Here is a 24410-nt window from a genome sequence, read left to right as displayed (position 1 = left end):
ATCGGGTTGTCTGACGTCCCGCCCCCCAATTTATGTTGCGTGCAAGCCGACGCCGATGCACCAAAATCCAATCACAAGCGCCAAAAACGGAAATATTCGGGAAACCCAACAAGTGCGGCGTTCAGACCCTTAGTAAATGAGCCCCAATGTGTCATTGCAGCCTCAGGTCTGCAAGAGCCTCTGAGTTTGAGGCTAACACATAACTTTATTACATGTTGTGTAATACCACACAATAAAACCTAATCACTTTATCTCCAGTTTTGGAAGCTTAGCTCATTGTAAACAAAATCCTGAAATAAGTAAAGTTTACAAGCTGCAGGGGTAGTGTCACTTCAGATGCCCCTTTAATTCTGTGGTACCTAGAAACATGTTTTGGATTGGATTTGTTTTTTTGCAGCTCACATTTCCAACTGTCTGTAGCTCACAGAACCACAGCCTGATGCAATCTGAAAGATGAGATTATTATATTATATTTTTTAACCCCTTAACCCCTTAGCGCTCCGCGCCGTAGCTGTACTGTGCAGCTTCCCACTATTGGCGCTCAGCGCAGTACAGCTACTGCGCGAGCGCATACTATTTTAGAATTGTCACCACGTCGCGAGACGTGGTGACATCGGGCTGAGATTTGGGTGACAGAGGCAGGAGGAGTTCCTGTCTCCGTCACCCGACCAATCAAATCGGTCCCGCCCGCCGATCGCCGTGATTGGCCAGTCAAACCTGACTGGCCAATTACAGCGATTTTAGGCTAAAAAACGTGCTTTTAGCACTTTCCTCTTCCTCCAGCGGCACCATTTTGGTTTGGTATCGCTGGAGAGAGGAAAGAGCGTTACTGTGTGCACCAAAATACACTTTTACACTATAAATAGTGTTCTGATCCTTATCTGATCCCTATTGTTCCCTACAAATTCCCATCCCTATCTGTTTTTTCCTGTGTCCTGTGTGTTCCCTGTGTGATCGCCTTGTGTGATCCCACGTGTCTTCCGTTTTTCCCTGTCTGTCCCTTCTGAACCCAAACGCACTTTTCAGTGCGCTGTGTTAGCGTTGTTCTGCACTGGACGCACTTTTCAGTGCGCCGTGTGAATAGCGCTGCACAGAATCTTTAGCAATCTTAGCGGTAGTTAGTTTGTCTTAGGGCAAGCTAGGTGCATTTGTAGCGCCTTTTTGCGCGGTGCACATAGGTTTTTTTTCGGTGCCTGGTAATATTTTTTTCCAGAACGCCGTAGGTGTACCCGTACTTAGCTATTTTTTGTGTGTGCCATCTGTGCGGCTGGTCCGTGTGGCTTGGTGTGCATTATCTTTTTTTTTTGTGTGCTATCTGTGCGGCTTGTCCGTGTAGTTTAGTGCGCATTATTTTTTTTGTGTGCTATCTGTGCGGCTTGTCCGTGTAGTTTAGTGTGCATTATTTTTTGTGTGTGCCATCTGTGCGGCTTGTCCGTGTAGTTTGGTGTGCATTACCTTTTTTTTTGTGTGCTATCTGTGCGGCTTGTCCGTGTAGTTTAGTGCGCATTATTTTTTTTGTGTGCTATCTGTGCGGCTTGTCCGTGTAGTTTAGTGCGCATTATTTTTTGTGTGCCATCTGTGCGGCTGGTCCGTGTGGCTTGGTGTGCATTATCTCTTTTTTTTGTGTGCTATCTGTGCGGCTTGTCCGTGTAGTTTAGTGCACATTATTTTTTGTGTGTGCTATCTGTGCGGCTTGTCCGTGTAGTTTAGTGCGCATTATTTTTTGTGTGTGCCATCTGTGCGGCTTGTCCGTGTAGTTTGGTGTGCATTATATTTTTTTTTTTTGTGTGCCTGCTAGACGGTTTATCCGTGTAGTTTGGTGCACATTATCTAATTTTTCTTGTTCTCTATTTTTTTTTTGTGTGCAATGTCTCAGAAGACGTACACCATGTTGGAGGCATATAACATGCTTGCCTCTGACACCGAGTCAGCTAGTGGGGATGATGGTCCCTTTTACCTATCATCATCCTCCTGCTCATCTTCCAGTGACCTGGAAGGACCCCCAAGAAGGCGCCGTAGGGTTCCAGGGACTTCTGCAATTGAAGTGCCTGGGACTTCTGCAGGAGAAGTGCCTGGGACTTCTGCAGGAGAAGTGCCTGGGACTTCTGCAGGAGAAGTTTCTGGGACTTCTGCAGGAGAAGCGTCTGGGGCTTCCACTGACCCCACATGGGTAGCCCCAGATAATTATACCCCTCAGGTCCCTGACTTTTTGGGCCATCCTGGCATTAACTTTGACACGACAGGGCTCAGAGCTGTAGACTTTTTTAAGTTTTTTTTTGATGAGGAGCTGCTAAATATTATTATATTTCAGACAAATCTCTACGCTGCACAACATATTGCCCAAAACCCCACGTCCTTTTATGCACAACCCTACAGGTGGACCCCTGTCACTGCAGCAGAGATGCACAAGTATTGGGGCATAATACTCCTTATGGGAATAGTAAAGAAGCCTTCAATCAGGGACTACTGGAGCACAGATATACTGTACCACACCCCCATGTTCCGCATGGCAATGAGCAGGATGCGCTTTGAAGCCATCCATAAGTTTTTGCACTACACTGACAACACACAGTGCCCACCCAGAGGTGACCCCAGTTATGATCGGTTATTTAAGGTCAGGCCCATATTAGATCATTTTAGTGCCAAGTTTGCCCAGGCATATACTCCCGCCAAACATGTGAGCATAGACGAGTCCCTGGTACAATTCAAAGGGAGACTTCAATTCCGCCAGTACCTACCCAATAAGAGGGCAAGATATGGTGTGAAAATGTATAAGCTGTGCGAAAGTTCATCAGGGTACACATACAAGTTCAGGGTATATGAAGGGAAGGACTCCACTATAGTGCCCCCAGAATGCCCCCCCTTCCTGGGTGTTACAGGGAAGATAGTGTGGGATTTAGTGCACCCACTGCTGGACCAGGGCTACCACCTCTACCTGGACAATTTCTACACCAGCACCACCCTGTTCAAGTGCCTCACTTCCAGAAATACTGCGGCATGCGGCACTGTACGCAGAAATCAGAGAGGTCTCCCTAAGTCGCTGCTTGGGCAAAAACTTAAAAGGCACGAAAGCAGGGCACTATGCAGCGACTCTGTATTGTGTGTTAAGTACAAGGACAAGAGAGAGGTCCTTGTATTAACCACAATACATGAGCACACCACCACCCCTGTCCCAGTACGAGGTGCCAGTACAGAAACCCCCAAGCCAGACTGTATTTTAGATTATAACAAATACATGGGAGGGGTGGACTTGTCTGACCAGGTGCTTCAGCCGTACAATGCCATGCGGAAGTCGAGGGTGTGGTACAAGAAGCTGGCCGTGCACATCATGCAGATGGCATTGTATAATGCTTATGTGCTGCATCGATATGCCGGCCAGAGGGGAACTTTCCTGGAATTTCAAGAGATGGTAATAAAGTACTTTCTTTTTGGAGACCAGGAAGGGGGGAGTGCTAGCACATCTGGAAGTGAGGCCACATCACGTATTGTACCAGGGCAGCACTTTCCAGGAGTAGTTCCCCAAACAGCCAGCAAGGGAAGGTCACAAAAGAGGTGCAGGGTGTGCTCCAAAAATGGCATTCGGAAGGACACCATTCATCACTGTGAGACATGCCCAGAAAAACCAGGGTTATGTATGAAAGATTGCTTCCGAATTTATCATACATCCCTGGATTTTTAGAGTACCCTGTTGTTACCCTGACGCACAGCTTATACATCATGCCGCACCTTCCCTTCTAAGCCCTGCCATGTGCCCAGCCTGTAGATTACTGTCCCGTATGCTTTACCCGGGAAAACATGCATCATGATTTTTAGGGTGTTTGTCTCCCATGGCAGCAGCTGGGCACAAAATGACATAATAGATATTTTTTACTATGCACTATCCATTTTGCACTTTTTCAGGGGTCCACCTGTGGGGTTAAAATGCTAACTATACCCCTAGATTAATTCATGGAGGGGTGTAGTTTCCAAAATAGGGTCAGTTCTTAGGGGTTTCTACTGTACTGGCCCCTATTGGCATCTAGAAATCTTTCATGATGCCAAAAAGAAAAAAAAAAGTACAATGTCTGTGCTCCAACAAGTTATTCCCTTTTGAGCCCTGCCGTGTCACCATCCTACAGATTATTGCCTCCTATGGGGTATTGCCCTAACCGGGGTAACCCGCAGAATGATTTTTGATGTGTTTTTCCCCAGTGGCATGAGTTGGGCAAAATACTTTTGTCACTTCAATGGCATATTTGATAAATTGCAATACAACTGTTTCTCTGCACTACTCACTTTGTATTACATTTGAGCCAGCACCTTAGGGTTAAAATACTCATACAAGCCTACATACATTCTTTGAGGGGTGCCCTTTCCAAAATGGGTTCACTACTTGGGAGTTTCTATTGTACTGGTACCCCCCATTACCAATCTAGTGAAAACGAAGCTTGAAAACCTAAATTGTGCTTCTTTCTTCCTGACCCCTGCCGTGTGCCCAGCCTGTAAATTATTGGCACATGTGTGGTATTGCAGTACTCGGGACAACCCGCAGAATGATTTTTGGGGTGTTTGTCTGAAGTGGCATGGGTTGGGCACAGTATATGAGGCACTAAAATGACATTTTTGAGATAAAAACGCAATTTTTACTCTGCACCATTTACTTTGCATTCAATTTTGACCAGCGTGTCGGGGGTTAAAATGCTCACCACAACCACCGATAAATTCTTTGAGGGGTCTAGTTTCCGTAATGGTATCATTTATTGGGGGTTTCTATTGCACTGGCACCTCACGGGCCCTGCCAACATGACATGGCACTCCAAATCCAAACTTGTGAAAACGGAGATGGAAAATCAAAATTTCACTCCTTCTGTTCTCATCCCTTCTGTGTGCCCAGTCTGTAAAGTATTGGCACATGTGTGGTATTGCTGTACTCGGGACAACCCGCAGAATGATTTTTGGGGTGTTTGTCTAAAGTGGCATGGGTTGGGCACAGTATATGAGGCACTAAAATGACATTTTTGAGATAAAAACGCAATTTTTACTCTGCACCATTTACTTTGCATAAAATTTTGACCAGCGTGTCGGGGGTTAAAATGCTCACCACAACCACCGATAAATTCTTTGAGGGGTCTAGTTTCCTAAATGGTGACATTTTGGGGGGTTTTCTATTGTACTTTTACTTCAGGGGCTCTTCAATTACACTGTGGCACCACAAAATATTTGCAGCCAAATTGGCTTTCCAAATTCCCAGTATCGCTAACTCTGTTCTGGACATCGATGTGCGGGGAAACAGCAGCTGACATCCACATGTCTGGTATCGCTGTACTCGGAAGAAGCAGGGCAAGAAATTAGGAATATATATTTACCTCAAATTCCTTCTGAATGTATCCATTTTAGAGCTAAATTGGAAAGATTGAAATCCAAAATTGAAATTTCAAAATTTCCACTCCATTTTCATATGCTTCTGGAAAAATAATTAAAGGGTTAACAGACTTCTTAAATGCTGATTTGAATAGGTTGAGATGTTAGGTTCATAAAATGGTGTTACTTGTGGGGGTATATAGTACATAAGCCTTTATAGAGCACTTCCAAACTGAATTGATCACCAAAAAGTTCGCATTTTTCAAATTTCAAGAAAATCTGAGAAGTTGCTACTAAAACTTCAAACCTTCTCACATCCATAAAAAAAATGGAAACTTAAAACAAATAATGGATATAAAAAGAAGACCAATGGCAAAAGGTTTCCATCAAAAAAAATTTGTGGTATCACTTTTTGTCTAAAAAGTATAACATTTGAAACTTTGAAAATAGTCATTTTTTTCAAATTTTTCCTAAATTTTTGAATTTTTACCCCCCAAAAAAGGAACGGATCACCGAAATGACACTACTAACATAAACTACAATGTCTCACGAGAAAACAATCTCAAAATCACAGAGATATCTTAAAGCGTTGAAAAGTTATTACCACAGGAAGAGACACTGGTCAAATTTCAAAAAAAAGTTGCGAGCCTTAACCTGCAAACAGGCTGCGTCCTTAAGGGGTTAATGACCTGGCCCTTGTTTTTGTTTTTTCTTTTCCATTTTTTCACTCCCCGCCTTCAAAAATCTATAACTTTTTTTTTTTAATTTTACACGTAAAGAGCTCTGTAGCGGCTTGTTTTCTGCGTAACAAATCGCCTGTGAGCCCTCTCCATGTACCTGCAGCCGACGGGCGCCGTACTATTATGACACGCGGCGGGAAGGAATTAAATGTAAGAATGTTATTTTGCAGATTCAATTTAAAATACTAACCATTACTTATAAAGCCGTTCACAACATGTCCTCTCCATGTATCTCTGAACTCATCAGCCAATACCTTCCCACACGTAATCTCCGTTCTCACAACCACATCCAGGACTTCTCCCGTGCTTTCCTAATACTCTGGAACTCTCTACCAAAATGTGTCACACCCTTTCCGAACCTTCAAAAGTAACCTGAAAACCCCTTTTTCAAGATCCCCTACAATGCAAATATGTATCCATCTTCCTTTCCCATATAGGTTGTGAGCCCTCACCTACCTATCTCTTGATCACTGTAGTTTTGTATGTGTACTTGTATTTGTTCTTGTCTTAATGTAATGTATGTGAACCCCTTACCAATTGTACAGCACCATGGAATTAATGGTGCCCTATAAATAAATAATAATAATAATAGTTGTTCGAAAAGTTCCTGAGTCCTGACAGAGCACATTGTGTACATTTTTGAGAATATACCATATACTCAGTGGATCTGATTGTGACAATAGCTTGTTGTCTTTTTAGTATTTGTGGATAATGTCTGATGAGCTTTATATATGCAGTACATTTCTGTGGGGGGCTGAAATAAATATGTTTTTTCCCTTTGATCAAGTGAAATATTCAAATTCTTTTTAAAGGCTAAAATTGTCCATGTAACGCTTGATGGATGCAGCCTTTCTCCACCTGAAGGATTTCTGATCCGGAAAGGTCCTGGAAACTGTCACTTTGATTTTGCTCAAGAGATTCTGTTTGTTGACTATGTTACAGAGCATCTTACTGACAAACAATCAAGGTAACTTTCTGAAATGTCCCTAGTGCAATTTGTATTCATATGCAGAAAATATTTCTACTTCATTTGTACATAATGTTTAATCTAACATTAAAGTGTTTCTAACCTTTAACCCTTTCCCACCTTTGTATTTTTGATCTAAGCATTTCCGTTTTTTTTTTTTCCTTCTCACTTTCCAAAAACCTTAGGTTCCATGCATGAGCAGATGTGTACCGTGAGCCCCAAGCTGGCTGCGGCTCCCTATGGCTGAAGGAGGGGTTAACCGCTGATCACCCCCTCCCCTCTCCATAGGGAACTGAGTGCCGCACCGTGAACCAGGACAGGAATAGGACCTACCCTATCTTTTGTGGTGCTGCCGCCTAGCTGCCCGTGCACAATGCACGTCTATGGTGGCCGTGATATAGCTGCTGTTTTTGTGGCTGGCTCATGGACGTCATTTGCAGACGTCTGCGCGGAGCCTTAACTCCTTCACGCTGGTGTATAAAGAGGGCTCACGGTTTGGGCACTTGTCATACAGAGGTTGGGTTTGCTGCATATTGCAGCAAAAACCCACTGCTCATACCCATGATCGGTGCTTATATTATCCCCTTGAGCACCGGTGGCAGCATTTAAACGTCACTGAGAAGTAAAATTTGTTATGCAGAAACTAAGCCCTTACACAGCTCAGTAAATGTAAAAATGTAAAAATTTTATTTTTGTAGGTGGAGAGTGAAAAATGAACAGTAAACGTTGCATCCTAAAGGGGTTAATGATCTCATTGTTTTGTATTGTTCAGTGGTATATGTAAAGTGGTGGGGTGTCAGCCACTAATAATACAGCCACTCCTTGGGCTTCACATTCCCCCTAACCCCACATGATATAACAGTACATCACACCCAAATACTGTATCTCATGGCATTTTTCTATAAGCCACAACAAAGTATGTTTATGTGACGGAAGCCTACAGTAAATGGGACATTTTGTCCGCCCTACATTGTATGGAAAAGCTTCAGCAGATTCTTAAGTATCATTTGCTATTCATTTTGTATTAAATTTTGAACAGAGAAAACCACTGATACATTATTTAGGCTGGAGTTTCACTTTAAATTTCCGATATAGAAAACCTGTATCCAAGAAAGACGAAGGAAATACTGAATGTTTGGAGTTTGAATTAAAAAAAAAAAGAATTTTGTGGTAATTGACTTGTGCTCGTCTACTTACTGTATCATCATTTACTGTAGTAAGTTTTCTTTGTGTTTTTTTTTTTTTTTTTTTTTTTTTTTAGCAGTAATTTAAAATGCATTGAACCTGCTACCATGGATTATGAAGCACCGTTGATGCCCTGTGGCTGTATCCTTACTCAGTAGTTTTCTTCCTAAAACGTAAATAAGAGTAAAACTGGATCTTTTGAAAAGCTTTGAGCAGCTTCCACAAATAAATAGGGGTTTCTTCAAATAGAACCAAAAGTACAGTAGTTCAAAAACTAGGGAGTGCATTTTTATTTTTTAATCGCAGTTTTCACTTTTCTTTGTTGCCTAATAAAATATTGATGTCGATCGCAACAGATTCCAACTATGCACATACATTTGTTATTTTATCTGGCGGTAAATATTTTTTCCAATATGCAGGTAAAAACAACTGGAATGTCCTGCATGGTGTATAGCTTGCTCCCTGTATATAGCCAGCCAGTCTGCTCCCTGTATATAGCCAGCCAGCCAGTCTGCTCCCTGTATATAGCCAGCCAGCCAGCCTGCTCCCAGCATATAGCCGGCCAGCCTGCTCCCAGCATATAGCCGGCCAGCCTGCTCCCAGCATATAGCCGGCCAGCCTGCTCCCAGCATATAGCCGGCCAGCCTGCTCCCAGCATATAGCCGGCCAGCCTGCTCCCAGCATATAGCCGGCCAGCCTGCTCCCAGCATATAGCCGGCCAGCCTGCTCCCAGCATATAGCCGGCCAGCCTGCTCCCAGCATATAGCCGGCCAGCCTGCTCCCAGCATATAGCCGGCCAGCCTGCTCCCAGCATATAGCCGGCCAGCCTGCTCCCAGCATATAGCCGGCCAGCCTGCTCCCAGCATATAGCCGGCCAGCCTGCTCCCAGCATATAGCCAGCCTCAGTTTACCAACAGATAAAAAAAGAAAGTCATTACTCACCTTTCTGACGCCCCCCGCAGGTTCATATTACAGTGTGTGTGTAGGCAGTCGCACATGCATTCTGATGTCAGCGTTGGCTGACGTCAGAGCCTGTGCTCTGGGATGTTGCATGGACCAGCCACTGAGGGACTAAAGAAGAGAAGACCTGTGAGGGATCGGGTTGTCAGAAAGGTGAATATTGACTTTTTTTTTCGACTCGAGTATAAGCCGAGTTTGTAATTTTCAGCACATTTTGTTTGTGCTGAAAAACTCAGCTTATACTCTGTTATATACAGTATTTTCCACACTCCATCTCCTGGTTCCCTCATTGCTCTGGTTCTTCCGGGGTTGTGGTCCACTTCGTACAATGACTAACCTCCTCAGACCATGGGACAACACAGGAAGTGATGTCCCCTGGAAAAGGAAGGGCACTCCATGAAGCAGGTCCCACTTCTCCCTAGTGTAGTACCCTAGTGATGTGGGCGCCAAAGCGGGGTAAGTATGTGTTCTTTTATTTTTCTCACCTTCCCCCAAAGGGGTTTTTATTTTGTAGATTCAGTTAACCATTTAAATGCCCTGCATGATTTAACTTTTCTGCAACCAGTTTTATTTCTTTAAGTTTTTGTCAATAAAAAGTGTGCAAAATACAAACCTAAATGCAATAACCAAAATATATTTTCAGTCAAAATTCCACTCAAGACTTAATTCACACAGACCCCTTTTATACAACAAAGTGAATTAAATTGGGATCTTACCTGAAAAAGTATTTTATATATGACTTTCTCACTCATGTAAGAAAACCGCCAATGGTGGTAACACAGGACCAGGTGGCAACATAATGAGGATCCAGCACGTTGTAAGATGCCTTACCATAGATAAGATACCTCTTTTTTTTTTTTTTTTTTTTAACTTACTTCTTCCTCACCTCCTGCACTGATTGACAACATTTAATTAAACGAAATAAAGTTAATTTAAAAAAAAAAGTCCATAAACCAAGAGGGCTTAGGTCAGTGTTGGCGAACCTTTTAGAGACTGAGTGCCCAAGCTACAACCAAAATTCCACAATATGGCATTTATAAGCAGTAACATATTCCTACCTGTTCTTCCACATCTTTCAATGGAATCGGCCCCTTAAGGCCACCAATACAGTTGAAAGAAGGAGGACCTCCAAAAATAATGCAGTCCTGTCCACACCTCACTTTTCCTGCAGTTCCAAAGAGCCAACATTTCTTAAGTTGCCTGGGACTGCAAGAAGATTTGGTGGATTTGTTCCTGTCTGGTGAACTCTGTCCTGGGTGGGTGCCAACAGAAATGGCACTGAGTGCCCCCTCTGGCACCTGTGCCATAGGTTCGCCACCACTGGCTTAGGTTATGTAAGCCTATGGAGAGACTGCTGATTACTGCTTTATATTGTCCTTTATACTGCTGAGGGTGTGCTAAGGACTGGTATAAATAGTATAAGGATGTCCGCCACTTCTATGTGTGCTGAGCATGGTGGACATGATAGCATCTACCCTTTTCCTTCTGAGCTTCTTGGAAAAAAGGAGGTGAAAACTGGTACAGATGTACATACAAGGCATATAAGAGCTAGATATAGTGTTATTTGTCATGTACACACATAGAGCAGGATAGATGGAAACATCAGCCAACAGTATAGTGTCGGCCTAATTTATAGGGGAAGTCTTCGAAATCGGCTTTCCCGGAATCTCCTGTGATTTTGGCAGCACCACACAGAAAGTCTTTTTTTTTTTTTTCCTTAAAAATGTCTTCAGTTATCTTTCAGTTTCAGCTTCTCACCAGCTGGGGTGATCCCTATTACATTGGACTGAATGGACTTGAGATGTACAATGACCACGGAGAAATAATCCAGCTCACAGAGAACAGTATCCTTTTATTTGTATAAGACAATAGAAAACAGGATTGATGTTATTAGATGCATTTTGTCGCTTAAATTAGCATATTTTTACGCACGTTTTTATTGGTGTTATTATGTTTTGTACTAACAGAGAAACAAAACATTCCTTGTAGTATGACTCATGTGTTGACAGACAAAGCACAACTAGGTAATAATCGACCTTCATGCCGAAATAATCAGTTTGTTATGCAGTCTTTTTCATTGTAGTAGTGGTGTTATGCTAACCAATCCAATGCCAGCACGAACATTCTCAAACATATACAGTATTTCTGGCTGTGTTTCTAGTAACATGCAGTAATGACTATTTCCAGCAAATCTGTGGTGGATCCGTGAGGTGGGGGGGGGGGGGCCTGTAAAAAAAAAAAAAAACATATCTAAAACAATATATAGATTGTAAAAATAGAGGAGGTGCTATCGGTAACCTACAGATGTCTGGTCTATAGTAAAAATGGCAAAAGAGAGATTTTTGAATACAAGTACCAAACACTAACTACCACTAAACATAAAAAAAGTTTTTACTACAAATAAAAGAATAGGTAATACACATGCGCATTTAACACTAATGACATAAGTAAAAAATCAAACGGTATCAGTGGACAGTAAATACATAGCATTAGTCATAAATATAAAAATGTTTCATAACATGACAGTCAGGTGAAGTATACACATTAGGTAGGTATTATATGGGCCCAAGTACCAACCATACCGAAAAAAGACTATAGTGCATGCGTACTTACTCACCCGGCTTACGATCCCCATGTAAGTAATATTTTAAATGACAGACGATGTACATATCAGTCAAGTTTTAGCATGTACGGCAGCTATTTTTTCTCTTTTGTTTGGGGCCATAAGCTTTTATTTTTAAATTGCACAGAGAAACAGAACAACAGAGAAAATAAAAGTTACCTCCTCCTTGGCTAGCAAGAGATAATTCACATATGAGAATGGATTTGAAGCATAAACACATTTTTATAAATGAATAGTAACTTTAATAAATAGTTTATTAGAATAGTATAATATGTTCCTGTATCCTTCTTTTTTCCTATTTTCTTTATTTAAGCAGTTTTATGAATTGGCTTTCTGTCTTCTTCTGCACTGACAACTGAGAGATTAAGGAACCTAAAGTGTCTAATTACTTAAAGGAAACCTAGCATTTGATTCGATGCATTATGAAGCAAATATACCTTGAGAATGCTGTAGCTACACTGATGCAGGAATGCAGGATCATATCTTGGTTAATCCCTGAGCTGAGTGGTTTTGCTGAAAAATCAATTATAACATTCAGGACATTGGGAAAGCTGGGTCAGGCTAGCTGACATAAACACACAACACACGGGAGCTTGTAATACATATGGAGGTTAGTCAAGACATGACTAATCAACCTGAGCTGGATCACTCATACATAGTATCTGGGGGATGATGCAACAATTGATTTTTCTCCCTTCAGGCACCCAGGGATTACATCATCCTCTCCTGCAGAGAATAACTCGCATGCTAGGAGAAGTGCTGAAGCAGCCATAGAAGCAACAGAGCTTCATTATCACAATGGTATATCTGTTTTATCAGCAAAACCCCTCAGCACAGGGATTATACAAGATATGATCCTGCATCAGTGTAGCTACAGTATGTTTGCTTCATAATGCATCAAATCAAATGGTAGGTTTTTTAACTCAATATAGACAGTCCCTGGATCGACAATCCCAGGATAGGGCCTAGTTTGCTCATCAGTGGGGGTCTCAGTGAAGATACCCTCACAGATCACGAAAATGAGGGGTCCAATAGGGTAACACGTGTCTCTGTCGGACCCTTGTCGCTAAATGATTTCTGTCAGCTCCATAGAGATGAATGGAGCTGAACGGTCATGCGGGGCCGTCTGCTCCATTACTCTCATGTAGTGACAAGGGGTCCGATGGAGGTACATGGGACCCCATCGGACCCCTCATTTGTTTGATCTGCGGTAGTCTCATTACTGAGACCCCCTCCGATCAGCAAGTTAGGCCCTATCCTTTGTATTCGTGGGAAAACCCCTTTAACACAAATCATGATGGCATTTAGATAAGTAAATGTGTAATTCCCATTGTTCTTGAGAATGAAACTCCATATAACCCTTACCCGAACCAGAAAATAGGGAGCGGGTGGGAAAGATGTTACAGTTTGTACCAATTGTCTTGTCTGGAATTTACAATTTCAAGGTAAAGAAAAATAGTGGTGACAGAGGCCAGACCGCTACTAATGATGATCTACACTGTCAGTATTTCAAATATCTCTGTGATGTGAAAAGCCCTTTAAGTATAATCTCGAAAGGTAGATCAATCGTGTTTTTTGATGTGTCCTATAGAGACCTTTTGCAGCTTTCTTCCTTGACTATCAACATTTGATCATTTAATTATAATGAGTATAGTATAATAATGGCATTATTGTAATCCAACACAGCACAAGCTCAGCTAGGACGATACAGTCTCAGCTGCTGCGCAACCCCATGTGTCACACTGAAGGAAAGCGCCACATGCAGCCTTATTCCTCCTGTCACATCTGATGGACTCTGTGATAGAGCCCTTCAGACCCGTCTGTAATGATCAGTAATTATAACCATAAATATGCTGGAACCATTGCCAATAATACATGCACACATGTATCGGGAGTCTGGCATTGTCCATGGTCTTTTTTTGGGACTTTTCTTGGCTTTTCTGCTGGTCAGATGTATCTTGGCTCTTTTTCCCTTATTGATACATGTGGCGTTTGGTCTATAGTGAATTTGTGACTTTTTAAAACAAAAATTGCGAAAAGTCTCCAAAAGCTCATTTCTACGCCTGGTCAGGAGACCCCCCCCCCTACATTTGCCTTAAAATTGGCAACTTTTTAAAAAAGTTGCAACTTTCACATTTGGATTCATCTGATAACTCCGGGCACAGAAAACTAGATAATGGTGAACTTGGAAGAGAGACTGGGGGTCATTTACTAAGGGCCCGATTCCCGTTTTCCCGTCGTGTTATCCGAATATTTCTGATTTGCGCCGATTTTTCCTAAATTGCCCCACGTTTTTGGCGCACGCAATTGGATTGTGGCGCATTGGTGCCGGCATGCACGCGATGGAAATCGGGGGGCGTGGCCAAACGAAAACCCGACGGATTCGGAAAAACCGCCACATTTAAAAAAAAAAAAAAAAAGGGTCGCTGGACACGCGCTTACCTTCACCAGGAATAGGATCGTGAACTCCGGCGGACTTGGAGGAACTGCCTTAGTGAATCGCCAGATGACCCGAATCTACCGCAGAGAAGGCGCCGCTCGATCACGAATGGACCGGGTAAGTAAATCTGCCCCACTGTCTTAGGTGCAAAAAGTAGTAAAAATGAGCACAAGTACCATGAAAAGTCTCAAAAATTAAAGAACGAGGCAAGCCAAAAGTTTGACATATGTGCCCCAAGGATTGGTAAAGGGTGATTTATCTGGTATATTCCTCTAGGGAGCAGCACACTGACCTCAAGCGAAGTTGGTATTAGGCTGCACAGGGAGGGCACCACTGGCTCTACATCACTGCTAAATCCTCTGTGCAGCATTGACAGGAGGAACAGGACCAGAATGCAGGGGAGAGGTGAGTATACAGGCAGTCCCCAGGTTACATACAAAATAGGTTCTGTAGGTTTTTGTTGAATTTGTATTTAAGTCGATACTGTATATTTTATAATGGTAGATCCAGACAAAAAAATTTTTAAAATTTTGGAGTTTTAAATTTTTTTTGCTTTTTTTTGCTGATTATCAATAAAGCTTTATTACAGACACCTTACAGCTGATAATTGTAGCCTGGGACTATAGTAATAGCATCCAGAGAGCTTCACCAGAGGTCACAGTGAGCAGAGGGGTCCGCCTTTAACTATGGGTCGTCTGTCGAGTGTCCTTAAGTAAGGGACCGCCTGTACTGTACAATTATTTGTTATTTTATGTCAGAATAAAACTCCTTTCAGATTTTTTTTTGGCCACTTTTGGACAGAAATACTCGGGTCTTTGCGTATCACATACTGTTGGAGCTGGATTCCTTTGCAGTGTAGACTTACAGGCAGTACCCGGGTTACATACAAGATAGGGTCTGGAGGTTTGTTCTTAAGTTGAATTTGTATGTAAGTCGAAACTGTATATTTTATAATTGAAGTTCTAGACAAATTATTTTCTTTTGCCCCAGTGACAATTGGAGTTTCAAAATTTTTGCTGTAATGGGACCAAGGATTATCAATAAAACCTCATTACAGACACCGTACAGCTGATCATTGCAGTCTGGAACTATAATAAAGCATCCAGAGAGCTTCACCAGAGGTCACACTGGGCAGAGGGGTCCGTCTGTAACTATGGGTTGTCTGTAAGTCGGGTGTCCTTAAGTAGGGGACTGCCTGTATTTGGTTTATTTCTAGTGTTTTACGAGCTGTTATTTCTTTCCTTTCACTCTAAACATTGAACATTTATTTGGTTATTTCAGGTTTAACAAGAAAAAAAAAATCCGCAGGAGCAATTGCTTTTTTACCAGCAGTGAATATCCTCTGTGTGCTAAGTAATTGTCACATACCATTTATTTCACTTCAGCTGTATTTTCCAGTAGTCTCCTGTCCCCTGGGCTAAACTGCTATTAGCATGAGCTTCCAGCAGATCGCTAGAGGAAATCATTGGTGTGACATCTCCCAATATCTAATGGATGTCTATGGGGACAAATGTTGCAGTGATATTTAGCGGTAATATTTTGTCACATAATTGGATACTGTTTATCATTTGGTTTCTGTAGCAGACTTTCAGTAAGGTTGACTTAGTACATAAAATTCTAGTATCTTGTTCAAAATAGGCAAAACTCAATTCTAAAGGGAACCCATCAGCATGACAGATCTTCGGGCACACTTTTGTATTCTCTCCAGCACAAAATAAAATTTGTTATGGCACTCATGTTATAGAACAGGAGTAGAAGATTGTCCTGCAGGCAGCATGTTATAGAACAGGAGGAGCTGAGCAGTTTATATATAGCATTCCATTCGTAGGCAAAATAAGTTGAGCTTTTCTAACAAAAGTATATATTAGTCTATCTCGCTACTCCTTTTTGTTTTATACATTTTGAGCTTTTTAATATTAAATATATTAAAAAAATATATTGCTTTTATTCTACCTATACTGCTATACAAATATGTACATGTTTTACAGCTTTATATACACTTATATACGAAGTGCACCCACACACTTGGCCAAGCCAGCTGATTTTGTCTGGTTTTAATGCTTGCAGAATGCCTGTGGAATTATCATGGGGGTAAATTTTGCAGTCCTTGTATTTTGCCTTTGGATTATAATTTAGAGGGAACCTGTCAAAAGAAATCAATCTGCTTGACAAAATACTGGTGATTTATTAGGTTAACACCTTACAGGTCATGTCTCTTTCATTATCCAGCATGAGAGCATCATCCAGAAAAATCTACTTTAAAGGGAACCTGTCATCAGCAATTGGTATAATAAATTACTACCAGTATACCTACACCTTCTAGCCTTTGTTTGTTTCATAGTCAAGCATGATGACCAACTTTTAAGTGAAATTTAAATTAGTTGCATAGTCAAGGAGGCGGAGAGTTTAACAATGAAGTCAAGGCGGGGAGCTCTTGAACGCCTTCTCCTCTGTGATTGACGTCATGCTTCAGACTTCAGGAGATCTGGTTAGGGATGTCTCTATCAATTGACCATCAATTACAGTTGGGGTTTCCGAGGAAGAGTGAGCTTGACTTCAGTGTTAAAATCTCTTCTGACCACAGGACATCCCCTCAACTGTAATTGATGGCCCCGCAACCAGTGATATAAATAATTGTCTCTCCATGTCTGGCTTATTGTGTGTAGGATATGAAGTGGGAAAAGTTTGACTTTAGCGCTGAACTCTACGTCTCCATGACTTTATGCAATTGATTTTTATTTCACTTGATTTATTTATTTCAAAGTTGATTTTCTTGATGATGCCATCAGGACAGGCAAAGAAGTGTGTTCTGGAAAGTATTTATCTGTTTGACAACATACTGGTAGTGGTTTATTTGGGCAATCACTGCAAACACGTTCCCTTTAAGGTCTGCACACCCATTTACAGGGATTATAGGCAGTCTTAGTTCAACATTTATGGTGCAACTTATTTATTATTTGTTATTAATATAGAAATAATGTAGAATATTTTTGTTATGAACAGTGGAAGATAAAAAAAAATAAGTTTTTATAGACATTCATCCTCTGGGACATCATAATAGGCATTTAATAACGCTTTTTGTAAGGCAATCCCCTCCCCAACTACTATGATCCCAATGCTAGGGTGCTGATGGTGAAGAAACCATAGTCTTGAGTACCTGCTCATCTGGATGTACAGTTACATCCAGTTACTTGTCTGGGTTAATAGGTTCTATGAGTAAAAACTTCTCTTTTTGTAACATAACTACTCTTTTTTCCAATGACAGTCTCCATTTTCATAGCACAGCTCCACTATTTAGACTGGGTTTGAGCAGCAGTACCATGCATTACCTACTGTATTATTTGTGGATGTAAAAAGAGACGTGCCATTTTTTCCCAAACCAAGGTTTTGGTTCAATCTGAACAGCAATTTTTTATTTATTTATTTTTTTCTTTTTAATGTTTTTCATTTATTTTCCGTCAGCAATATCCATCAACCTGAATTTTACTTTAGTTAAAGGTTGAAATCCCACACTGTGCGGTGCTGCTTGAAATACTTAACCATATGGACAACTATTGGGAATTAGAAGTAACTGCAGTGAGAAAATTGAATGTGATCTGTTTATACAAAACGTTCAAAAGAGGATTTGCTCTTAAACTCTTGAGAAATGCATCAGAGAAGCTTAAGATAACATAAGATAAAACCTGATTAAAAGCTCTGTCTGGCGACATTTTCACTGTTTCTTTTACTGCGTAGTAAAGCGGTTATAATAAAATGTTATATAATATTTTTTCTGAACATTCAGCTGAATCAACTCAAATTAGCTACATATATCATTTTGCTATAAACTGTATATTAGCTTGATTAATTTATTTTCAGAAGATATTTTTCTTGTCTTAATTTATTTTAAGTTTGTACCATGTGAGTCCATGGCGGTTATGGTCGCATTATGTGCACTGAGCAACTACAATTTAATTATTATTTTTGGATCATTTTCTGACATAGGAGAGATCATAAACCTTAATTTAAATTCAGTGTTTTTCATGAATTTTATTATTATTTATTCTAAGCTTTCCTACCCTGCTAAAAAATATATAGAGAGAGAAAACCGCTAAAAGAAACACAACCACGTCATTATCAACATAATGGGGCACATTTACTTACCCGGCCCATTCGCGTTCCAGCGGCGGCTTCTCTGACGAGCGTTCGTGCGTTCTCTGTCCACCAGGTGGCACTGCTGTGCCGAAGTCCGCCGAGGTGAGCCGGAGTTCATCGTCTTCATCGTGGTGCATGTGAGTGTGGCCCGTGCGACCATTTTTTTTTTTTTTTTTTTTTTTTTTTTTAAATGCGGCGGTTTTTCCGAATCCGTCGAGTTACCGTTCGGCCACACCCCCGATTTCCGTCGAGTGCATGCCAGCGCCGATGCGCCACAAACCGATCGCGTGCGCCAAAATCCCCGGGCAATTCAGGGAAAATCGGCGCAAATCGGAAATATTCGGGTAACATGTCGGGAAACCGCAAATCGGGCCCTTAGTAAATGACCCCCAATGATTTTGTATCTAGCCCTTATTATTTTTTATAATCAATAATACGTATTAATAATAACGTAGTAATAATAATAATCTCGATAATAATTTTAAATGTGTAACTGGATCTATAAATATTTTAGCCTCTTGTTTTCGTGATTCTGAATTGCTCAAGTAGTGTCATTACTTCTGAGCGCTGGACACCTATATCAGTTCACCATTGGGCATCTCTACATGTAAAAATTCAGGAAGTCCCTGACTTAAGAACACCCGATTTACACATGACCCCTAGTTACAAACTGACCCCTTTGCCCACTGTGTCCTCTAGTAAATTACCACTATGCAGAGAACATTACCAAACTATGGCCCGAGGCTCCAGTGATAGTCTGTAATGAGGCTTATTGTTTATCCTTGTTCCCTTGTCAACCCAACATTTTCTAAATCAAACCACAAAATGATTTGCCTGGAGTTATACTTACTAAATATAACTGTTCCAACTTATATTCAAATTCAGCTTAAGAACAAACCTAAAGAACTTGCTGTGTATGTAACCTGGGGACTGCCTGTATATAAAAAATAGAAGCTGAAGTATGCATTAATAATTGATAAGAAAGAGGAAATAATTGGAAACTTTGATGTCCACACTATTCTTCAGCTTTTAATTAACTGTATAAAGTGCAACCCCAGTAGATCCCATTTTGTTACAGTGAGGTTCACAGAGAGATATTAGCCAAGTGTTGTGGCTTCCATGATAAATACATGTGAGAATAGAGCCTTTGACATATTCACAGTAACACATATCTGTCAGATGTCTCCACACCTTGGTGGATGGAATATTTCTCTTTGTTGCACTATGGAAATTTTTCTACAGAAGAAACATTGTTCCCATAGTCTTGAGTAGTTCTACACTAAGGGAAAGCATCATAAAAACTTTCATCCTACCCATTATTAGACACTTTCTTCTGCGTTCCGCTCCTCACTTTGATGGTGAGATGAGGGCAGAGTCATCTCCGTGGGGAATTACTACTTACTACTACTAAATAAATGAGACCCATTGCTGGTCCTTTAAACATCAGAAACCAAAAATTGTTTTCCACTTTCATGGAATCCCGAGGAGTCCTTGATGCTTACTCAAATTTATATGTCACCTACACCTGAAAAGTGGAATGGGTAGCATAGAACGTTAAAAAGTCACAGTTTTAGGGGGTTTCAAGAACCAAAACCGATTATTGCAAATAATAAATTGGCAAAATGTTATGCTAATTACAGGGTTTAAAAAAGTCTAACCATTTTCTTTAATAAAGTAATGAGGTTAATAGCTTCTGGTACGGTTTGAGGCTTTTGTGCAAATATTCCATGGAACTCATGTCTAGTAAAGGAAAGTGTACTCTACCTTGTTTTGTTGAATAGTTTAGTCTATGGTCATCAAAGGAGTTAGACGCTTTTCAATAAATCTCTTTTATTTAACAATGCTTTTACATGTGTATGTACCTGTGTCTTTACCTCCGTTGAAAGCTACTGTCCTCTGCATAAACGGGCAGCTCATCTCTCCTGAGATCCTGCTGCAGATCTATGTAACATCCCTCTCTCTTCACTTTTCACACCGTTGGTGCATTGCAGCCCTTTCATCTATTTCCTGAAAGGCGAACACTGACTGAGTCAGAGAGGAGGAGGAAGAGGGAGCAACAGATCCTCCAGCTCCACCTATTCAGCAGAGCTCAGGAATGTCAATAAAGAAAGATGTAGGCTCAGCACACATTACATTAGTATGTTGCAGGTCTGTTTAATAACTTAATTAAGATTCAGGAATTATGAACAAGGCCGTAAAGGCACATTGGCAATTAAACTTCTTTAACTCCTATTGTTTGCAGATACATGATGAATCAAATATATACTTTAGTCTATAGGTGATGTAAAAAAAAAAAAAAAAAAGATTGCTGCCCAAGGTAGATTTTAATAATAGTTCAGTTAAATCAATTTTTTGCTTTACAAGGCTACTAGAAATCTGTGTGCTTTCTCCCCACGGCGAGATGGAGAATGGAGCAAGTGGGGGCCAAATTTACTAAAGTCTCCACCACAAATCGCCAAAGACTTCTCCTGAACTCTAGACTAGGTTTGACGTGGCAGAGATAGGCGGACCGTCCTTTCGTATTTTCTAACAAGCCAGAGCCGCGTGCAGCACACCAGCGGGGGAACGATTAAGGCTGGCGTTTAAAACAGCAGTCTTAATTCCCCCATTATCTCTCATCTACAACATCTCTATAAAGATAAATACAAGGTACTGTCCCTTTAAGAAATTTGGTACTTCATTTGTTAATTATATTAGAAATATGTTATAATATCACACCATGTGATGATTACAGAATGATTGTTCTCTAAGCTTGACGCAAGGATAATCCAGTGGCTTTTGCAGAGAAAGTGGCCAGATGTGAAGAACCTCCTGCTGCTTTTCTCACATTGAGCAGTGAAACATCAGGTTATGGGGTCATCTGCCAATCACAGAATGTAATCTCAATTGCACTTGTTACAACTGGGAAAAGCAACAAAACGTTTCTGCTAAATGTCTAATACCAGTGGAATTGATTGGAACAAGGGCGGAATGTTATATTTGGAGCTGTTTTTGAGCGTAATGGGGATTAACTGTGCTACAATTTTAAAGAGGATTTCCAAGGGGGAAGTATAATCTATAAAACAGATCCTTGTAGTCAGTCTGGACATGTTATTTGTAAATCACTTTTCATACCACACAATAACTAATGTAACCTCAGGCTGATCTGCTGTCCCCATTGCACCCCAGACGCCACTTATACTGGACATTATAGGGGGCAAGTAAAATATAAAGCACAGGCAACAGATTTACGGTATTCCTGAACTAAAAAGCTCAAAAATAAATCAACTGGTTATTTCCTTTATGTAAAATTGATATGATCATATTGTTAGCAAAGGGGAAGAAGGCACAAATCATCAGTCTTATACAGAAGGAGCCTTCACGTAATATATTAGTGATCTGTGACTATGTGAGAGCCATGGGGTGCAAGGATGTGATACTGTATGAGCACATGTATAAAATCTGCTTTATTTGCCACAGGCTTCCAGATTTTTCTTTAGCTCTTTATAACTTCAGGAATAAATATATTTGCTTCGCTGTTCATTTTACTTGCCCTATAATGTCCACTATAAGTGGCGTGTGGGGTGCAGTGGGGAGAGCAAATCTCCCTGAGGTTACATCCATTATTGTGTCGTATGAAAAGTGCTTTACAAATAAAAAAGTCCAGGCTTACTTTAAAGTCACCAAGATCAATGATTGTAAACCAAGCACACTGACATACTGGTTTGTACCCCCTCTGGCAGGATCTGCTCTTCTTTTAGCTTCTTATGCCCTTGTTTTAAGAAAAAAAGGCTAAATAATTATGCAAACGAGCCTGAGGGGCTTCAGGCTTTATTAATATATGGAGCATGAAGCCCCCAGGCTCATTTCCTAAATTTTCAAAGCCTTTTTTTTTGTAAAAACCAAAGCATAAGAATCTAAAAGAATAGTAATCCTGACAGCTCCAGATATAATATTCCACCCTTGTTAAAATCAGTTCACTCGGTAATATTTCTATATGAATTTTTTTTAACCTATAAACCTTATTACCATATGTTTTGCCTTTTGTATTTTATCCTTAAAGAACATTTACCACCAGATTACCGGTGGTAAACTGGCCTGTTGCTTTTTCACTAATTCCTCTCTGGTGTTTACCAAGTTTGCTAAGAACAAGTTCGTGCATGTGCAGGTTTTGCAAACAGCCGGCTTACATCACTGACTGTCTGCGAGGACAAGGGAGGGACGGAGGGGTGAATAGTAATAGACGGTGTGGGGTACATAATTATGGAACGGCAGTACCATGAACCGCTCGGGTTACAAATGCTTGAGGCTAATTTACATATTTTAATAAACTTTTTTTTTTTGCGATACTGGAGGAGCAGGAGTTAGTGAAAAGGCATCCAATCATCCCCTAGAGCAGCGATGGTGAACCTTTGAGAGACCGAGTGCCCAAACTACAACTAAGACCCAATTATTTATTGCAAAGTGCCAACACAGAAACTAAATTTGTGATTTATAATCCCTGTTCTGTCACAGCTTTTATTCATATCAGCACCCTGATGACACCAATAAAGCAGAAAATAAAAGAAATTTGGGTGATCATTGTAGCTTCCATCTAGGGTCCCATAAACAGGAGGAATTGTCAGGGCCGGAGCTGAAATCCAGATAATCCAGATCTGTCCACACCGTCCCACTCCTCCAGTAGTCCCAGCTAGCGCTGTCACTTTAAAATAGCTCTGTGCGCAGCAAGTCATGGGGTATCTGGGATTGCTGGAAGATACCGGGAGTCCTCTTTGGCGATGGCCTGGGTGCCCACAAAAAGGGCTCTGAGTGCCACCTCTGGCACCCTTGCCATAGGTTAGCCATCACTGTCCTAGAGGTAATGAGCAGCTTCATTAGGACAGTCTACCACCTGTAATCTGGTGATAGATGTCCTTTAATGTTCTAAACTATAATGATTAATGAATATATATCTAATGTATAAAGCTGAGTGTATGTATGTATGTCTGCTAAAGGGATCTGCACTGTCGAGTTGGTTGAACATCTATTCTTGAGTGCTACCTGATGTACCGGGCTTCTGGGTGAGCACAATAAATACATAGCTTTAACGCCGAAGCCCTTTTTCGTTTTTGCGGTTTCATTTTTCACTCCCCACCTTCAAAAATCTATAACTTTTTATTTTTCCATGTACAGAGCTGTGTTATGGCTTATTTTCTGCATAACAAATTGCACTTCATAGTGACAGTATTTAATATTCCATGCCGTGTACTGGGAAGCAGGAAAAAAATTCCAAATGCAGTGAGATTGGTAAAAAAAGCATTTGTGCCGTATTCTTGTGGGCTTGGATTTTACAGATTTCAACGTACGCCCCAGATGACATGTCTGCTCTATTCTTTGGGTCGGTGCGATTACGGGGATACCAAATTTGTATAGGTTTTATAATGTTTTCATACATTTAAAAAAATTAAAACCTCCTGTACAAAAATTGGGGGAGTTTGCCGTCTTCTGGCACTAATAACTTTTTTATATTTTTGTGTACGGAGCTTTGGGAGGTGTCGTATTTTGCGGATTACGATTACAATGTTATCATCTGTAGGACTGTACAACCTTTTGATAACTTTTTATAGAATTTTCGACTTTGGGCGCGATTTTACGTTAACTGGCTTAAACGGAGTGAAAAACGGTTATTATATTTTTATAGATGGGGCATTTTTGGACGCAGTGATACCTAATGTGTTTATGATTTTTACTGTTTATTTATATCAGTTCTAGGGAAAGGGGGGTGATTTGAGTTTTTAGGATTTTTTATTTCAATTTTTAAAAAAACTTTTTTACAATATTTACTATTTTTCAGACTCCCAAGGGTACTTTAACCCTAGGTTGTCTGTAAGATCCTATCATATACTGCCAAACTACAGTATGGCAGTATATGTGGATTTTACTCCTCATTCATTACAATTTGCTGATAGCACTTTGTAATGCATGGGTTAATCCGAAGTAGCCTCGGGTCTTCGGAAGACCCAAGGCTACCATGTTGATGGATCCCCGCTCCCTAATGACGTC

The 24410-nt window shown here is 40.8% G+C and overlaps 1 protein-coding gene across 3 annotated transcripts in view; it reads left to right on the top strand.

Annotated features, from left to right (window-relative positions):
* The window catches only part of KATNIP (katanin interacting protein), a 110637-nt gene that overhangs the window by 70431 nt on the left and 15796 nt on the right, over window positions 1–24410 (top strand). For 2 of the 3 annotated variants that reach the window (XM_072120796.1, XM_072120795.1), the window contains exons 21-23: window positions 6893–7047; window positions 8309–8373; window positions 10926–11036. In XM_072120796.1, coding sequence (XP_071976897.1) covers window positions 6893–7047; window positions 8309–8373; window positions 10926–11036 — 331 coding nt within the window. The remainder of the gene's footprint in view (window positions 1–6892; window positions 7048–8308; window positions 8374–10925; window positions 11037–24410) is intronic. The other variant, XM_072120797.1, reaches the window with a different exon arrangement.

This window comes from Engystomops pustulosus, chromosome 8 (genome assembly GCF_040894005.1).
Source record: "Engystomops pustulosus chromosome 8, aEngPut4.maternal, whole genome shotgun sequence".
Classification (NCBI taxonomy): Eukaryota; Metazoa; Chordata; class Amphibia; order Anura; family Leptodactylidae; genus Engystomops; species Engystomops pustulosus.
Note: the sequence above shows the minus strand (reverse complement) of the source record. Positions and strands in the feature narration are given on the sequence as shown.